The 19,406-nt window shown below is 46.3% G+C and overlaps 1 protein-coding gene across 3 annotated transcripts; it reads right to left on the reverse strand.

The window, feature by feature from the left end:
• Positions 1-1,850: 1,850 nt before the first annotated feature.
• ACSBG2 (acyl-CoA synthetase bubblegum family member 2) lies at positions 1,851-18,418 on the reverse strand. Of its 3 annotated transcripts, none has more exons than XM_035348078.1 (15): positions 18,270-18,418; positions 14,217-14,346; positions 11,806-11,885; positions 11,103-11,344; positions 9,511-9,599; positions 8,819-8,939; positions 8,287-8,367; positions 7,641-7,790; positions 7,279-7,455; positions 6,430-6,611; positions 5,928-6,161; positions 4,950-5,167; positions 3,850-3,989; positions 2,579-2,825; positions 1,851-2,192 (listed from the first exon to the last, which is right to left on the reverse strand). In XM_035348078.1, the coding sequence occupies exons 2-15, from the start codon at positions 14,339-14,341 to the stop codon at positions 2,083-2,085; spliced, it is 2,196 nt and encodes a 731-aa protein (XP_035203969.1). In that variant the 5' UTR covers positions 14,342-14,346; positions 18,270-18,418; the 3' UTR covers positions 1,851-2,082. The 3 variants fall into 3 exon arrangements, with proteins under 3 accessions (XP_035203969.1, XP_035203968.1, XP_035203967.1); XM_035348077.1 differs by lacking the exon at positions 18,270-18,418 and adding an exon at positions 14,730-14,886; XM_035348076.1 differs by lacking the exon at positions 18,270-18,418 and adding an exon at positions 14,706-14,751.
• Between the last annotated feature and the right edge of the window lie 988 nt (positions 18,419-19,406).

The raw sequence follows: 19,406 nt of genomic DNA on the forward strand, positions 1-19,406 counted from the left end.
TTTTTTGTTGTTGTTTTGTTCATTATTTGCTTCTCTGTGGACAGAAGGCTTCCCCCCAGCACCTTGTTACCTAAATGTTTTCTGTCAAAACAGCGGCTGTTCTTGCTGGGGGCTGGAGGCAGCAGTGCAGGTGTGGGGCCCTGCTGGGCACAAACGAGGGCTGTGCAGTGCAGAGGAGCTGCTGCAGGGCAGCCAAGCAGCAACAGGGCCCATACCCCTCCTGGGTGCAGGGGGCAGCTGTACAGCTTGATGTCAGCCCTCTGGCTGCCACCAGGTGGGGGGATGTGGTGCCTGCAGTCCGTCATAAACAGCTCAGAGGTAGAGCTCCAGCTCAGACCTTCCTCTGCTGCAGGCTGTGACAAATTCCCATGCTGTAGATTTTGTATTTTGTTGCTCTCTGCTTGTTGCTCTCCTCTCTCTCCTGCTGAGGGCAGTGTCTTCGAGCTCAATATTTACTGAGAAGGGTTCTTATAAAGCCAGCTGTTTTAAGGGAGAGTTACCTTTTGCTATTCCCCAACCCTGACACCATAGACGTTGATCTCAACAACACAAGCACTGAGCAGTGTTTTGCAAAAACCACTGAAGCATTGAGACACAAACTGCAGAGTTTGTTTATTAGGCATTTCTCTGAAAGTCAAGACATTGCAGACTCACATAGCTGAGAATACAGTTGCACAAGAGGGAGTGTAGGGCCAATTGTGCATTGCCCATACCTCCATGCAAGTGCTGTAGGCAAGTGCGCAAGTGGTATTTCAAAGAACTGCTTGCTGGAGTAGTGAGTCCAGCTCAAACCACAAAACCTGCCCTGCTGTGCGGTCTGTTACTGCCCCCACAGCAAGGTTTTGATACCAGTGCTGCAGGTACAGAGCCAGGGCCTTGCAGCTCACTTGAGCTATTTGCATTATTTAATAGTATAGCTGCTTCTCCCCTGCATACCACTGTCAATCAGAGCACCTGTGACATAGCTGGCTGCTCCTCCTTTGGCCACGGAAACAATATTCAGAACCAGAGTACAACTGCTCCACTTGTAATGATGTCTAGTTTGAAATAAGCAATTTTACAAGCTATCCTCCATTTGCTAAGGTGATTAAAGTCCCTCCAGGCAGTGGGCAGACAGCAATGTGCTTTGCAGAACCATTGATGGCCTTCAGGAGCTATTGTTAACATACTTCTGCACAGCTTCTAATGACCTTGCTGTGGTGGGCCTTTACAGTGGCTGGAATGGTAGATTCGTCTGGAGGACTGGTCAGCCCTCTAGCAATTCAGCGCCCTCTGCAGGCTCCATTTCACACGTGTACAGATCCTGCTTCTGCAACCTAGCCCCACAGCTCTGGAGTTCCACCTGTTTCAGGATGCTCTAAACATTTCTATGACTGTAAGCATACAGGTAGGTTACATGCACATACACAGCTTTTCCAATCATCCCTTTGAGGAATGCTGTCAGAACACAGTCCATGTATACTACTCTAGCACTATAATTTATGGCTTCATAATAACTCAAGACACTGAAACATTCAAAATATTGCACAGACAAACCCCGTAAACCTTAGGTTCCCCATACAGACTTAGCCAGAGTATATAGCATTTGCCTTGTTTGACAGAAGATAGTTTGTTGGTAAAGAGATTTAAAATAATTCAGATGTCACCAGCATGCAATTAAACATGCATCAAGGGAAAAAAGTATACCACTATAAAAAGAATCTGCCTTCCCCATGTAGCAGGAAAAATGCAGTTCCTGATTTTCACATTCAGCTCAGGAAAAAAAAAACTTTGTTTAAGACAACACACTATGAACTTATAAGGTAAATGCACTGCCCTTATAAAAAAAGGAAAAGACAAATGCAAAGCAGAGGTATTCAGGAATATCTCAGCATTTGAATATACACATAGGAAACCGGGCACAATCATACTTACTGCAGTAAGAAGGCCAAAAAAAACGTACAGCTAAGCAATTCAGGGAGTCTGCATGATAGCCAAGCCTCATTTATTTCAACAGAGCCCAGTGACTCCTTCAAGGGAAGCCCAGGCTGACAGCACTCTTGCACAACAGGGAAGTTTCTACCACGTCACAAAGCTGCCATGTTACCGCCTAAGAGCATTCTCTGTTGTGGTCAGCGTATCCATATAGAACTGATCAATTTGGTCCTTATACTTCTGTGCCACCACTGGTCTCTTCAGTTTCATTGTTGGGCCTGTGGAAAAAACACAACATGGGGCTGTAATGGTGGCAGCAGTACAGCAGGTGTCATTTTGAGGCATAAATCAATATTAGATTGAAGCAAGCCTGGAGGAGGATTCAGAGCATGTGAACACATTGACTTCTAAATTGCTCTTTGTGATTAACAACACTTCCCTTCCCCCATGAACAGAAACAGCACAACCACCCTGCAACTGGCAGCACAATCCCAAGAGTAGGGACTGCTGAGCTCAGTACCACCGAGCAGGGTCAGGAAGTCCCAGATAACCCATCCTACCTTCCCTGGCACTGTGACATGCTCCAGCCACAGCAATAAAGGGCTGGGAGTTCACAGGACAAGCCCCAGTGCCCCACGCACTACTCACCAAGCTCACTACTCACCAAGCTCTCCACCAAAGAGAGAGAAGTCCTTCTCCAGAATGACCCACTTCTGGACTTTCTGAGCATTTGAGACAGCTCTCTCATTGACTGCTGAAATTCCCTTCTGGATAGCTGCATAGATAGCCTTGTCTTTGCTGCTTATGATTTCTGAGACTTTTGTAGCCTTGCTGCCCAGTTTTTGGCAGTATTCAATAGCTTCTGGAGTGAGGTCATCTCCTGGCTCCCCACTTTCTACATCTATGCTGCACTGCAAGACACGTCACTTTATATTGAATATATATATTAAATATATTTATATATTAACACTTGATTCCCTTTGTAGTAATAAGCCTTATGGCCATAGGAAGCTGCCGTGTCACCTTCCCAACCCACACCCAGTACCAGTTGTCCAATTAGATCAACCACGTCTTATATGCTTTATGCAAACCACTGCTTCAAATGCAAACTTAAGGCAGAGTGCAGATGAAACACCTCCAGATCTCCACATACTCAATAGCCACATCAATACTAAGGTGCAAGCAGGGTACAGAACTCATAATCTAAATTCTTCCTGTGCTCTCCCAAATTAGGAGAGGATATAGCAGGATCCTGCCTCTGAGGCCAGAACTTTACTTCTCTACACTCCACAGCAGCACCACTGGCAGCTGGAAGACAACAGAGGCAGCACCTGAGCAGCACCAGCTCCAGAGACTGGTACAGCATCTCTTGCACAAGGGCAATGAGGGTGGCCATCAGAGTCTCACTAATGAGCAATTACCACTGGCCTGAGAAGCCATGGGCCTGCTGGGGCTCTCTGGTCCTAGGCAGAAGAGTCAGTAATGGCCACCACGTGCCACTGTGGTTTAAAGCCAGCATCTTAAAAAGAAGTCACGGACATCTCATTACTGTCCAGACATCTCTGGGAGATACTGAAATATGGGTAAGAAAAGCAGGTTTCTTTTTTCAGTCTGACTTGTGTGTCTTTTAGAACCATTTCTTTATGCTTTCTGTCCGATATCATACAGAGATAAGCAGTTGCTCCAAACAGCAGAACCTTACTGTCTGATCAGATGGCAAGTGCTCATTTTTTTGTACAGTTACAAGTGGTGTTTGCAGCTCAGCTACAAGTAATGCTGCAAGATGACTCTAGGCTGCAGCAGTCATTGTAGAACACATAACAATCATCTTCCTCATGGTATTAGATGCATGCAAAATAGTCTCTATATCTTTTCAGCCCCATCCCTGGTAGATGCCCACCCTCTTGTCCATTAAATAGGCAGAATCAAACCCACCTTTAGTGTTAGAAGCATAGCAAGGAATTTTGCTTTGTCTCCAACCAACATTGCATTGCTAATGATGGGAACGGCCTCTTTTACAGCATCCTCAATTGGAACGGGAGGAATGTTCTCACCTCCTGCTGTGATGATGAGCTCTGGAAAAGAGTCAAATCTTGATTAATGCTTACAGATCTCCCCTTCCTTCCTTCACAATCTGAAATGATTTTATAGCACCTTTGTGGCTATACAGATCAAATAATGAGTCTTTATCCCAATATCCGGGGAAGAAAGCAAACCAGCAAGACTCCAGCCAGGTGAGGAGAGATGAAACTAAGGTGTGCAAACACACAGCATTGCAAAAGTTGCCTTAATGCTCCGCAAATGTTTGCGGCTGGAGAACACGGGGTTTGGAGTATGAGCACCTCAGTACCATACCACAGCCACCTTAGGCTCTAGGGAATTCAAGTTGTTAACCAAGTTGTTCAGAAATTTGAGTTAAAAATTTGCCGAGGCAAAGCAGAGTTTTTAAAGCTACACACAGCATGTTATGGAACAGAGATGAGCCTCCCTTTCTGGGCTGTCTCTTACAGATGTCTTAAAGCAGCCCCTTTGCATGACCATTTATCTCTTTTTAATGATTGGAGTCTCGCATGAAATTAGATTTGTTTGGTGTTGGTCAGAGCAGTGTCCCAAGAGCTGTGTTGCTGCAGGCCATTTTCATAACAGCATTAAGCTATTGTTTTCCCTCACAGGTTAACTAGCAAAGCTAGCTGAAACCAGAGGGAGCTGGCAGCACACACTGCTGGACCCAGGCAGGTCCAGCACTGCATAACAAGTCAACAAAGTACTAACTACAGCCTCTGAAATCAGAGGATTTCTTCCTCACTCTGCAAACACACACTGGTTTCAGCAGTCAGCCTTCTCCTCCCATCTCATGCCTTGTCACATGCTCAGTGGTAGCACACATTGCAGCCATATTCATATGAAAAACTTCAGAAGTAATATCTAAAAGCAGTATCTTCTGTGCAAGCCACAACCACAGAACTACCAGGGTCTGATGTATTGTATCCTAGTACTGTGCAACCTCAAAGCAAACAAGCAATAGGCTCCATTACCTTTAATTCTGCCAGTGATGTAAAGGAATCCATCTTTATCACACTTGCCAAGGTCACCTGAATGCAGCCAGCCATCTTCATCAATTGCCTCTTTGGTTTTCTCTTCCATGTTCAAGTAGCCCATGAAGATGTGCCTTCCTGAAAAGCAGATCTCCCCATTGCCATCTTCATCTGGCTTATGGATCAGTGTCCGGCAGCCTGTCATTTCCTTTCCACAGCTTAAACAAAGACAACACAAACCCAAGGCATTTTTTAAAATTATTTTTGCTGCTCAACTACTGAATTTGAGAGTGAGATTGTAGCAGCACCCACTCAATCTAAAGTGTCTGAGCCAAGCCAGGCAGGCTTTTATTACAACTGCTTCCTTCACCAGGGAACTTCAAAACTTAAGACATCTGCTTACATGTAAGAAACTACAGGAAGTTGTTACTGCAGAGAGATCAGTGTTCACACCCATACTTTCCATCTATTGCTTTCAAGCACCTGAGCTTTGAGTTAGAAGATTTATGTTCTTGGTAGCTAACTTTTACTGATGGTAGTATTCACTTCGCAGACTAAACACATATGGACTGAACAAGCTGTTCAAAGCAACAGAGTAGTCAATGTCAAATGAATAAATTTGACCTAACCCTATTTTACCTAACCCTAAAATAAATTTAGTTACTACGTTACTAAATTACATTTAGTAATTTAGTACGTTAGTTACTGATTCTTTCTTCCCATAAATCCCTTGTTTCCTCCTCTGTTCCTAGGGAATCCAGGCCAAGTTAAATCTCAGTAACACTGCTGGTGCCCTTGGCAGATCTCATCATCTGCAATACGTGGGCCAAAGGAACTGGCTCCCTAGCGACTTCTTACTGGCTGCAAGACAGGGGCTGAGCTGCATCAGGTGAGTCAAGCAAGCCAGATGCACCAAAAACCTTAAAGCAACTCTGTTCCTCCCAGTCAGCTCTGCTCCACTCATAGAAAGTTATTTACCTGGTAAACCTGAATGCGTGAGGTAGAGAGACTGTGTGAGGCCCAGAGCTCTCGCTCATGCCATACAGTTCATACACAGGAATGTTCAGACTTAAAAAGAATTCCAGCGTCTCTCTGGTAATTGGAGCGGCTCCTGAGTAGCACTTTGTGCAGCGATCCAGCCCAATGGCCTTTCGAACCTTCTTGTATACCAGGTGCCTGGCTAAGCGGAAGTTCACTGGGACTTCAGAATACCTGTGGAAGAAACGTTGTTACAAGACCTCAGTCAGAAAGTAAAACTCCTTCCCACCCTCTTTCATCTATCTCCTATTTTGGTTTATTCAGTGAAATAGATAAATAAAAATGACTCCTGCCTTCAGCCCTTGCTGCCCCACCCTCTGGCCTCAGCACTACATTTGGCTTTTAATGTCCACGAGTCAGGACTTTTATGTGGGATATAATTACTGATCCAATGCTAAAGCTCTAACATTCATAACACCCCTTAAGTGTAGCTTTTAATTACCCGTTCATCCACTTCAGGTTTGTCTGTAACCCGACTTCCTTGGCCCAGGATGCCACTTTTCTTTTAAGCATTGATGATTTTGCACCAACAGATTTCATTCTTTCTTCCATTTTTTCCCAGACACGAGGAACTCCCAAAAACGCAGTAGGCCTCACCTCCCGCAGGGTGTCTACCAAGGTGCCCTGAGATGAACAGAATTTTATAAGGCTTTCAAAAGAGATTTTGTACAGATACCAGGTCAACACTAGCCAAGACCTACAACTACTCTTAATTTTGAGGAATAGCTTGTTTTCAGCTGAAGTTTGCTGCTGCCAAGTGCGAACAAAGCAGCACTGGGCAATTCCAGTTTTCCTCCTGCCATGTTCCACAAGAAAAAAAGAGCCCCAGAAGCATTCACATTCCACAGTGGTTTTGACAAGACAGCAAGGGTCGATACTCTCAGTGCTCATGCTGACACAGCATCAGGACAAGAGTCATTCTCTTTCCAGGACACAGACTTAACGGTGGTGGCATTTTGCAATTTGGACAGAGCAAATACAAAGCTGTTGCTCAACCAAGCTATCAGGGCAGAGAACTGGTGTCAGGTTAGTCACCAAGAAGCTCCTAGTTGCAAAGTGCTTGGTCAGCTCATCATCCTAGCTTGTAACAGTCAAAAGGCAAAGGTCAGACTGGCCACATTCTTCAAACCAACAGACCCTTAAATAGGAGCAGCCTGCCACTGGACAAATAAACTAAGTTATCTCATGATTCTGAAGGCTGTGTTAAGTCAGCAAGGTTTGTTTTAAAGTGCACACCCCTAGCCACAAGCAGGTGGACAAGCATAAGTTTTTTATCGTCTTATGTTTTTACCTTTAATGCATCTGGCTGAGCAAAGAAAACTTGTGCTCCAAATGTAATTGATAACCAAATATCTGTCATCTGCGCAGCAACATGACTGAGAGGCAGATAGCTGACCACCAGTTCTTGCTTTTCTGTAGCTTCTGCCAGCGTTATGGAACGTCCTGCTGCTAATGATGTCCATGTCAACTGTTAACAAAAACACAAGTATTAAGCGGCAGCCCTTCTGAGCAGGTACAACACAGAACGCGCAGCTCACAAAAAGAGCCTACAGCTTCCTGTGATCTTCAGATCAGGCACAGCTGATCTCTGCAGTCCTTCAGCATCTACCTAAGGTCACAGTTCTTGGAATGGGCATACAAAGAGATACTTACATTGTCATGACTGAGCATTACTCCCTTTGGCTGTCCAGTTGTCCCTGAGGTATATATTAGCGTACAGCACTGGTTAGGTTTCTGTGAGTCAATGATTTCACGGAGCTGAGTGTCTGGAACATCTTTGCCAAGGTCCATGAACTCTCTCCACTGTATACAAAAGAGAAGAACTTGATCACTTTACACACCATCGCTGACAAATGAAATTAAACCCTTTGCTATACATGAAGAGAAGGGAACTGCTTTCAATGTCCAAACCTGCAACAGAATCTGCCAGTCCCACCGTATTTTCTGTCTGTCACAATAGGCATGGCAAGAAACAGAAAAGGAGACAGATCTACCTTGAAGAAGCTTCCCAGCTCTGTAGGCGACCCTGGCATTCACTGGGAGTGCCAAGCAGGAGTAACTATGGGACCTGAAGCTGCCTTGCAGAGGTCAGCATGCTAGCACCCTTCCCTTACAATATGGATTTATCAAGGTTTGAACAAGAGTGTACATCTACCACTTCAGCTAGGCAAGTGTTCCCTCACTGTAATCAACATAAACTTGCATTATTTATGACAGTCCTGTAGAAGGCGATGGTTGCTTGAAGCCATCAGCTAAACACAGCTGTTATTTACAAGCCAGTAAGATGCTCATTACTTACAGAATACAGATTCGGTCTCTTCTCTTTTAGCTCTTCCCCATATTGGACAATAGCTTTCAAATGAGGTAGTTTATGCTGAACCTGTGTTAAGAAGAGAGATCCATGAGAAGGAGCAAATCCTGCTTATTCTTTTTAAGCCTAAGTTACCCACCAGTTAGCATGCAACTTCTACTTGCCATTTGAAGTAAAGCTTAGAGAATCTCATCTGTCTTACTGAAAGATAAGAAGGAAGCCTCAGTAGAGACAGTAATCGTTTGGACTGGGATGTTGCCAGCCGACCTAGGGGATTTTTATTTTTTCATTTTGGCTTGTCGTACTTTAAGCTCAAGGCTTTGCTACTCTGCGGAACCACCCTTCAACTTTAATGAGATTTAGCACAAGTGATCACTCATTGAGTTTGAACAGCAAACACACCAAGCAGGCTCGATCGGTTCACCTCTGCTTTCAGATCCAGCATTTCCCTCAGGTAGCTTTACCCTCCCGTATCTATCAACGGGACAAAAGGTTCCAGTCATTTAACAAGTGTATTTACTTCTAAGATTTTCTGCAGCTGTTTATGGTTTTCCACAACCACAACGTTAGCACTGCTGTTCTCTGCTACATAATGACAGGCCTCAGGAGAGTTTGTAGTGTAGATACCAACGGCAAGACCACTACAAAAGAAATTAAAAAAAAATAAAAACACAGAATTAGAGGATAAGCAAAGCTGCTGGCAGGAAAAAAAAAAAACAAAAAAAAAAAAAAACCACCATTTCAAACTTTAACAGAGGAAAAACCATAGGCAAAACATCCCATAAAGCCACAACAATAAGTGGAAAGCTTAGTTCCAAGGGCAAAGGCTCATTTCTGGTCATAGCTAATGTCAGAACGGTGTAACAGGCCAAAGTGTGTCAGATGGAAGACAGCTATCACAGCACTGGATTTCGATACTCTGACCTTTTCCAACATCATATTTTAACCAAATTGTAAATAAGCATGTTTTTGGTTTAACCTACTGTTCATTTTAAGAGAGAATGTGCTTTTTCTAGCTAAAATGTTTTTTTTTTTTGTCTTATTAATTCATAATGAAGTAAAGAGAGTTTAGGTTCTAGCTATCCTCATTAAATTCAAATATAAGCAGCTCTTGTTTTGTTTTAAACCCAAAACACCTTCTCACATGAATAATGAAATTACTATCTGAAGGCTAAAGCAAAATGCATGTCAAGAGACAACACTCTTTCTTACCCTGCAAGGATAGCTCCAATGTCAGCAATAAACCACTCTGGAGAATTAAATCCCAAGAGGCACACTCCATGGAAACGCTCTAGTCCCAGCTGTAAACAAGAGACGAGATTACGGCAATCTTGTTTGTCCTTTGAAGATTGCTTAGAGTTAACTTCGAGTTAACAGAGGCTATGGAAATCCAGCTGCTGAAGTCCAAGCCTTTCAATCTGCTTCAGCTGTTCTCTGGTTTTGCACCAGAGACAGTGGAAGTATGTATACTGGAAGATCCCACAGTATGAGTGGAAGGGAAAAACAAACAAAAGAGTGGCCTTAACTTTAGGAAATAAGACTTTCTAATGATAACAGGAAGAACACAATGTTGTTTTCTCTCTCTCAATCTTTCTTAACACCCAACCATACAAGTACATGGCTCAGCCAGGTCGATCATTTAGGTTGGATTCATAAGCGTTCCTTTGAGTTTTTTCCTGTAAAGATGAAAATTTGCAAGCCTTTTGAAGGGCTTTGTCTAGGCTTTCCTAAATATTTTTTGTTTACTTGAATGTGGAAGCGATTTGTATGAAATTCAAACAAAAACACTGTAGTAATTACCAAGATGTTCATGTCATGTTCAAGTAATTCACAGAATCACAGATTATTAGGGATCGGAAGGGACCTTGAAAGATCATCTAGTCCAATCCCCTTGCCAGAGCAGGAACACCTGGATCAGGTCACACAGGAATGCATCCAGGTGGGTTCTGAAACTCTCCAGAGAAGGAGACTCTACACCCCCCCGGGCAGCCTGTTCCAGTGCTCTGTCACCATCACCATGAAGAAGTTTTATCTCATATTTAAGCAGAACCTCCTAAGTTCCAGCTTGCACCCACTGCCCCTTGTTCTGTCATTGGATGTCACTGAGAAGAGCCTGGCTCCATCCTCCTGACAATTGCCTTTTACATATTTATAGACATTATTAAGGTCACTCCTCAGTCTCCTCTTCTCCAAGCTAAAGAGCCCCAGCTCCCTCAGCCTTTCTCCGTAAGGGAGATGCTGCACTCCCTTTATCATCCTCGTGGCTCTGTGTTGGACTCTCTCAAGCAGTTCCCTGTCCTTCTGGAACTGAGAACTAGACACAATATTCTAGATGTGGTCTCACCAGGGCAGAGTAGAGGAGGAGAAGAACCTCTCTTGACCTACTAACCACCCCCCTTCTGATACACCCCAGGATGCCATCGGCCTTCTTGGCCACAAGGGCACGGTGCTGGCTCATGGTCATCCGGCTGTCCACCAGGACCCCCAGGTCCCTCTCCCCTTCACTGCTCTCCAGCAGGGCAGTGTCCAACTTATCCTGGTGTTTGGGGTTGTTCTTGCCCAGATGCAGGACTCTACACTTGGCCTCGTTATACTTCATTAAGTTCCTCCCCGCCCAGTTCTCCAACCTGATGAGGTCCCACTGCATGGCAGTGCAGCCTTCTGGTGGATCAGCCACTTTCCCTGTCACTTTAAGACTCATCAACATTCAGAGAATTTTTCAGTATAAGAAACAGCTGATTCCAGCCATTTCAGCAGTTAAAGTGCTGACCATGAACATGGAATAGAATTCAACAACAGCTCACCTTCAGAAAGCTTTTGGCTGCTTTATAGCACTCATCATAGTACATCTTGTAAGTTAGCTTTATCCACTGGCCGCCTTTCTTAGATGCAAGAGCAAAATAGTCACCATATTTGCTAGTAGCTTCCTGGAATAGATCATGAACAGTCTTTGGAGCCTCACTGCCTATGCCCTGCTCATCCATCCTCAGTCTGACTTCTCCATCTCGTTGTGTTGTCCACACACTGGAGGGAGGAGGTGAAGAGGCTGGTTTAAAAAAAAAAAATTCAACATCTCATTTAGAAATTGCTTTCTGCCATAACAGAAATATAAATACAAGTATAGAAGTAAAAGCAGATGCTAACAGCTCCCCCCCACCCTTTTCCCCCACTATTATAGAACAAGACTTAGAGATGAAGCCTCTAAAGCACATTCAAAATTTTGTTTAATGTTTTCCATTTACCTCCCCTTATAACCTAAATCTTCCTGCCACTTATTAATTTATTATTAAAATAAGTAGTACATGATTACCTGGTATGTACACATTAGTCAGTGATACTATTTTACTCCTTTACACCAGTGCTTTAAAGTCTATGTTCTAGAGGCTTCTGGACAGACTACCCTGCCATTTGAATTCCCTCTTCCAATGTTCTGGTTTTGTAAATTGCTCTCTCATTCAAATAATATTTTTATGCACATAACAGTAACTAAACATTCTTTCTACTTACATTTGAAACCAAGCTTGTTCATCTGAGATCCCTCTGTCTTAGTATCTTCAACTGTCTCAGTGTTGTAGACCTCAACAGCTCTGCAAGGCAAAAGTAATTAGCACTGGACAGACTTCAGCACACTGGATGAAGAATGCCTTAGCCATACTCAACCCATCACTTAATTACATTAAGCCTTGCATGTCAAGCAAAGATGAGTGGTTTCTGATGTTTTGTAGCTGGCTTTATTAATTTTACTAGCTCAGGCACCAATGAAACATGCCCACCTCGGCAAGTGTGTGGTCTTTGCCTGCACTACTTTTGAACATGTGTATGTCACTAACTGTAAGACTAGCTGCAGAAGAATCCATGAACACAACATCCACAATGCAGCAATAATTTAATACCACAGGTCTGCTCTGCACGCCTGAAACAGACTACAGCAGTGAGAGAGGCGGGGACAGAAAGGGGCACGCAGATCTGGTGCTTTTCTCTGATCTGCACTGTGTGAGCCTAAGGAAAGCGGCTGCGCCCCAAGGCCACGCTCCTGTGCAGCATAGCCATCACCCTGGTAACCCTGGGGAAAAACCATAAAGATTTCCTGCAGAAAGCAAGGCCAGCTAAGAGCAGGAAATTGATTTAACAGGAAATCCTGTTCTTAGGTATTCCTAATGAAGTTAGTACATCAGGCTCGCACCAGATGTTTGTGCTGAAATTGAACAGGCACTCTCAGACACATCCCCTCTATCTACTTCAGCTGTGCTCCTCACAAGGAGTTTGCACTGTGGTATCTGTGGTTGCCCTTTTTACTTTCAGTCTTGCAAGAACCATTAAAACACCTCCTGCCTGCGTTTGTAGAACAGTGTTCTTCCTCTGTCCTTTTCTCAAAGCTGTAAGTGATGAGGATATGGAATAATTAAGTCACACATCCCACTTCAGGCCACAAGTTGGAAGCCAGACCCTGTGAGATTTGGTATTCAAGTCTCTGTGCTCTGCCCATAGAGTGACATATCACACCTCCATGCTACAAGCAGACGACATTTGTTCCTCCACCCTGGGCAAACTGCACTTGTACCATCACCTTAGCACCAAGGCCCAAGCATTACGCTACCCAAGATTATACGCCAGAGAAACTAAAGCTCCATCTTGCCTTGCCAAACAGCCCTGAGACAGGTCCTCTGCTTGAGGCCGTCATGGAAGCATTTGTTTCTTCATGCCAGCACTATGTATCCACTCTTCCTTCACTGCAACTTCTGGTATGAAGTTTCTTCCAAGGTCTGTTTCCTTGGTGGTCTTCTAGAAGGAGCTGAGTGCCCGTGACATCACAGACATCGTGGACAGGGTGGCCAAGTCCTGTCTAACGGTGCAGCTCCCTGGCAGTATCATGGCCTGTCACCTCTGCTGTCACTAAGCAGGACACACCTGGTCCCACACAAACCCTTCAGCCTATCGCCGGCAGGGTGCCACCCCAAGCCTCATACTTTCTTCCCCTTCTACTGGATCAAAGGGAAGACGAATCAGCCACAGAGCTCCTTGTGAATTTCAGTCTAAGAAGAAAGTTGCTTCCCTCCGTTTTACATTTCCTCTGAACTTCTTAAGGGGTAATGAACTCATGGCTTTGCACATAGGATAGGATTTAAGGCATGGAGCTTTGACTTGGCTACTCCTGTGTACTGTCCAAAAGCAGAATCACTTCTATCTAATCTGCAAACTACAAACCAGAGGTATGTAAATCAGCTTTCTTCTTTTCTCCAAAAAGGATTACAAGATCTTCCCTACTATGTATTTCCTCACTGTTACTGAGAACATTTTCCAACACAAATTAACCCTCAGTTGCAGTAGTTCTACATCATTTCTCCACCTGCTTTTGTGGACAAAGCGTGGAAGTGACTCAGTAATATGAGCAAAAACCCCTGCAGCTATTTCTGTTACACTGAATCAAAAGTAATCTTTTTTTTTTTTCTCCTCTTACTACAAATAATTCCAACATAGCCCCCCAAAATTAGGTAGAGTCTTGGAAGTCTGTCAGCTATATCCCATTACACTGTGGTGACATTTAGATCCTTAGCTACCAACCTACTCTTTATTACGAGGTTATTTAAATTTACAGCCAACCAGGTTGCCTAGATTGATAAAAATCAGCGCAGGTACTGCACACAAGCTGTCCCCTAATGAGGCACACCTCTTGTTTACAGTACGGTGATGCTTCCCAACGCATGTAGTACTTGCTAGGTATTTCACATATTTGATCAGTGAGATTATAGATTCAGCTTTTGGATTTTGGAATTAGTAAAAAAAAAAAAAAAAAAGTTCAAAATTTCTTCTAAAAATCATATGTCCCAATTAATCTAAGTAAACATGCTAGAATATGTGCTATATCCTATGTATACAGGTCACTACAGAAAAAAAATAAAATCTTAAATTAGACAAACCTAGCTGAAGAGCTGACCAGTGCATCATCCAATGACACCTTGCAATTTCCTTGAGCATCCAAATTAAGATAAGCTGTGTGGACAGGTTCTGTAAGTGCCATATGTGCATCTGATTCACACAGCATTGTCCCTGTAAAAACAGTTAAAAATTAAAAGAGAATCAAATACTACAGTAAAATTAGCTTTCATTGATGCAGCTATCTGACAAAGACAATTCCAAAGCAGATATGACTCAAGACTGCTGTATTTATATGAAATACAGTAAATTCTGTAAGTGGATGAAGTGCCCTTCACATTAAGCTCGGCTTGTTTGAAAAGCCTGAGCAGAATTAAAATTATGCATTCATTCTCACACCTGAAAACGAGCTTACAGTTTTGAAAAATGAGCAATTACAGTTTTGAAAAAGCACCATGAGGTTAACGTTGTATTTGTGCTCTTTTGCCCCAAACATTAAGGCTTAGCTTTCAGACCTCCCCCAAACCACCCACCGTAGGGCTCTGGTGCAGCCTTACAACGCATCGCCTCGCCTTTGTGCAGCTTCTCCTCCCGCAGCCTCTCCGGACGAGCAGCAACGTGTAATATCCTTTATTTTTAAACTAGCGCCCACGAGGCAGATCTGGAGCATCTTATGTCATGTGCTCTCTGCCTCGCAATTGGAAGCGGCTCGTCACCCCACACTGCCGCCTAATGAGGAAGCTCTGGCCCTGCGCCTGCCCGCCGCGCTCGGCTCTTGGGGTGTGGGAGCGTTGGGGTTCCTTTGGCTCCCCACAGCGCACCCAGGGCAGCTGTTGGGGTACAGCCCCTGCTGCACGCCCACTCCCTGGGGACCTAAAAATCTGTTCTGGTAAAAATCAGCACTCGGCAGCCACTGCGCTTCCAGCGGCTCCTACCCTGCTTTCAGCAGGGGTTTCTGTACTTTGTCACTACAGGGTTTTGTCACCCAAACGAAGCATTTTTTAATCCTGAAAGCAATGTTGATTTTATGTAAGGTTTATATTCAACAGTCTTTGATGCTCGTCACTTGACAGGTGGAGCTTTAATTGCTTCAATGAATTTCTAACTGATTGGAGATGAATCTTATTATCCTTCATCTTTTTAAAAAGAGGGTTTTAGCACACTATTTCATACCGACATTAGACAGAGCAATTTAAAGCAGGCAATGTGAGGAACACATTTGGCTGAATGATAACAGATATTAACAAAAGGAAAGAGCCCTTTATCTAATGAATCTGACATTAGCTAAGCTGGGGCTGGAGGAAGATGTGCCTGTGCAGTGTCCTGCCCCCGACAGTGGCAGGTGAAGGCACAGCCAGCCACAATTCCCAGCACACAAGCCTCCTTCTTCTATCCCAAAAAAGCACATCCCCTCCTCACGATTCCTCATCTACACAAGGACATGATGGTGCTCGATTTGTGCTCTGCTTGCTGCAGGCTACGATTCAGATGCAAAAATAGTTTAATTCACACACAGCTGAGAGAGGTACATCTCCAAAACCCATCTCTAAAGCTCTGAGGTTCGTGGCAGACGTTGCCTAATGCCACCATTCTAGACTACAACACCAGAGCGGTTTATTTTGTTCTTTTGATAAGACAGCTGCGAGAAAAGGTGCATTATCTGTACAGAGTATCCTACTGCTAGCAGCAATAACCCAGCCCGTGGAAGAGTGGGTTTTGTCCCCTCCCCAGCCTGGAGGAGCACAAACCCACATCTAGAAGAGCATGTCGGTTTGGAGACAGCGTGGAGCCAGCCGGCGGCAGCACCACCAGCCCTGTATGGGGAGTCCTGAGAGGAGAAAGAACTTACTGGAACTAGCAGCCACGGGGCCTGACCCCGCTGCAGTGCACATCCCAGGGGTGACCCCAAGAACAGGGTGTCCCTGTTGGATCCACAAGCAGGCTGGATATGGCATGCAGAGCACAGGCATGAGGCTGCACAGCCTGCAGGTCCTGGGAGATGCACCAGGGTATCACTGCCTCCACCATGCCCAGCAGACTGGGTTTTTCAAGGAGAATCCACACGTCAGTGCCACATGGCTCCCGACACCGAGAGAAGAGTTGCACCAGCACGCACAAGCAGTACTGGAATTTTTGGACAGTTGTCCCAAGGACACTTGTGCCATGAAACATAAGCACACAGGCAGAAAGCTGAAGTGCAACCTAGCTGTGCAAGTTCTCTTTGTGAACACAGGCCACAGGGATCCCAAGACAGTAGTTCATTTTTCATAACGAATTTTGATTAGAAACAAACCAATTGCCACTACAAATACTCTGATCAGCTCTGCTAAGCAATGTAGCAACAGTCCTTCATCTCACAATGCTTTGTCACCTCCCCAGCTGCACTACACAAGCCACTGGAAGACAGGGAAGACACACAGGTGCTCAGCAGAGCCTGCCTTGACTCTCATGGTAGCTCAGTGGGCGGGTGAGCGGGATCAGGAACAATCCTCTCTTGCCACATGCTATTTCTAAGGGAAATAGCGCACTAACATGCCATAGTTGGTAGGAACATGAGGAACACACACCAAAACAAAAGCCTGGTGAAAGAAACCACTCTTGTAATTACAGCTGTTTGAAAGCTTAAGCCATCTGACTGCAAACCACCTTCTGCTTAGAAGGTGAGCTGTACCCTACAAGGGCTGGAATGATATGAACTATCCACAGAAAGTGCTGCAGAGCTGGACTGCAGGCACAGTTGTGACAGCCAAAACTACAAAGGTGAACATTTTGTTTATAACTGAGCCTGAACGTGCCTTCACTCAGAACACACACAGAGCCTCAAAACCAGCAGTTCAAGTTAAGATTGCTGCATGTGTTCATCAGTCATCCTAACATTTGCTAGCACAGGCCCCCTTTGCTCCCGGTTATTGTTTTATTTTCCTTATGCTCATACAGGCAGCACTTCTGATCCTGTCCAGTATTTGTTGTGCAGACCAGCTTCAGGATACCGCTGCATTATCTCCCTCCCTCTCCAGATTTCCACACAAATTGAAACTTGAACTTTTTGTTTTCCCTGAAGATTTATTAAGTGAGGAAACAGCAGCTGAGCAACCCGCTTTTCCTCTCCTAGATAAATTTTGTTTTTAAAGAGGCAGCAGTATAAACTTCTAAGCACCAGAAGTTTTCTCCAGGACAGCCCCTGCTGACCACAGGCCAGCGTGGCAAAGTGCTGCAGGAGGAACACGGGGGAAATAAACCCCAGCCCCAGCAGGGTCAGCACACGATGCAGACTCTCGACAACTCCACTGCTGTGCTGTGCCAGAGAGCTGAATTTCAGGTTAATGAAGCTGCCCGTGGCAAGACATTCAGTAAATAGGTTTAGCTACGGAAAATCCTTCTTTCAGCTGGGCCCACAGCCTTCCTGCCCCCAGAAGAGGGCCAGCATGCGCCAGCACCACAGGGCTGGAGGGCTCAGTGCAGGGCAGAGCCCAGGCAGGGCACGCAGTCCCTCTGCCACGTAAGCCAGCACGTAACCGCTTGCTCTGAGTTTGACGCAGCTTGCCCCTTGCCCCTCCAGAATGCTGGGATATTTTCGGTGAATTCCCCAATGCGACTCACCAGAGGGCTGCTTTCTGAGTTCCTCTTTCCTAAACTGCTATTCATTTTCCTGCGTGATCTGCACACAGCGGGTGTGAAGGGAAATTCCCTCACATGCACACATGAAGCATAGAAATGAGGCACAGAAACACGTTTTGAGACGCGGAAGGTGCGCCCCGGCCAGCCCCCACCACACCCAGGGCTTTATTTCACTGCTGTTCAGGGCCAAGCAGACCCGGACCTGACGGCACCGCTGCTACCGAGGCATCCTCGGGCACGGCACCAGGGCACGGCTGGGGCTAGAGGAACTTCTGGAGACCGAGTCAGCCCCCCCGGCCAGCAGGGGCACCTAAGCGGGCTCTGGGCATCTCCACAGCGGGAGCAACCAGAGCCCCTCAGGCGCCCCTTCAAGGGCGCGCCGGTGCCGGCGGCGTCAGCAGCCGCCCGCCCCCCACCTCCCACCGCCCTCACGCACCCCGCGCGCGCTCCCCCGACCCGCCCCGCGCACGCGCCGTTACCTCAGGAACGGGAGCGCGCACGCGCGCAAGACGAACCCCGCCACGCCTGCCACACGCCGCCACGCGGAGCCCCTTAAGGGCGCGCGGGACCGGAGGGGGCGTGGCCAAGAGCGACGAGGCCACGCCCCCCTCCTTCCCGGGGTCACCTGCGGTCATCGAGCCTGCGGCGCTCAGAGCCGGGAACCAGGGGGCGGGAGGGGGAAAACGGGGGAGGCTCAGGGCTCCGCGCCCCCCGGAGCTGGAAGAGTAGAGCGGGGCGAAGCGGGGGCTCCCTTCCGGGCCTAGCTTTTTTTTTTTTTTTTGCCACATAAAAAGAGGCGGCTGGGTCGTTTGGCAGATGCTAACGCCCGGATCTTCATTGCGGCGTTAGGCAACCGGGCTACACCCCCGCGTTCATCGCTGCTGCTGGCCTCCAAACCGTGTTTTTTCCTGCCTTTCCTTTCCTGCGGAGCCATTCCCGCTGCTACAGGGTGGGGAGGATGCGGCTGGGCTCCTGCCAGCAGAGCGAGGACGCAGCTGGGGCTGAGGGGAGCAGGGCTGGTGCTGCCAAGCCAGCCCCTGGAACCCCACATCGCAAGGCCCAGGGGCTGTTCCCCTCCCTGCCCCAGCAACCTCATCCCCTCCACGCGTGGCATGGCCAAGCCCTCATGTGGCCACGTTTCGATCCACGCGGGAATTTACTCTGGAGAGCGAGGACATGGACGGCATCCAGGGAGCTGGAGGAGGAGCTTAGAGGACCGCTAACCCTCCCGCCCCAGTCATGCCACAGTCATTAGGTGCCGACGAGGGGCAGATCATTCTCAGAGACCCAAAAAAAGATTCAGTGGCACAGCCCAAAGGTTAACTGATAGGGTGGGAGCATCCAGTTCTATTTTCAGTAATGCCCTGAGCCAATAGGTGACCTTAGGCACGTTGCCTTTTTTTTTTTCCTCTTCTTTTTTTGCTTGTTTATCAGAGCAAGGTTGCAACACTACTGAGGTAGATGTCAGCGTGTCTGCAAAACCCTCCTCAGTCCCGGGGCCAAAGGGGACCACGCTGCTGGCAAAGGAAGAGAGGAGAACAAAGCACATGATGCAGAAACACAGGTGGTGCCCACACATCTGCCATGAGGAGGACAGCAGCCATTCTGGCTGCCTG

Source organism: Oxyura jamaicensis, chromosome 28 (genome assembly GCF_011077185.1).
Source record: "Oxyura jamaicensis isolate SHBP4307 breed ruddy duck chromosome 28, BPBGC_Ojam_1.0, whole genome shotgun sequence".
Classification (NCBI taxonomy): Eukaryota; Metazoa; Chordata; class Aves; order Anseriformes; family Anatidae; genus Oxyura; species Oxyura jamaicensis.

Coding starts and splice junctions, on each gene's coding strand:
- ACSBG2 (XM_035348076.1), bottom strand. CDS start 14,736: ATGCGTTGTAAGGCTGCACCAGAGCCCTACG. Junction 11,345..11,805: donor GAACAAGCTTGGTTTCAAAT/GTAAGTAGAAAG, acceptor TTTTTAAACCAG/CCTCTTCACCTCCTCCCTCC. Junction 9,600..11,102: donor CAGCCAAAAGCTTTCTGAAG/GTGAGCTGTTGT, acceptor TCTTGTTTACAG/CTGGGACTAGAGCGTTTCCA.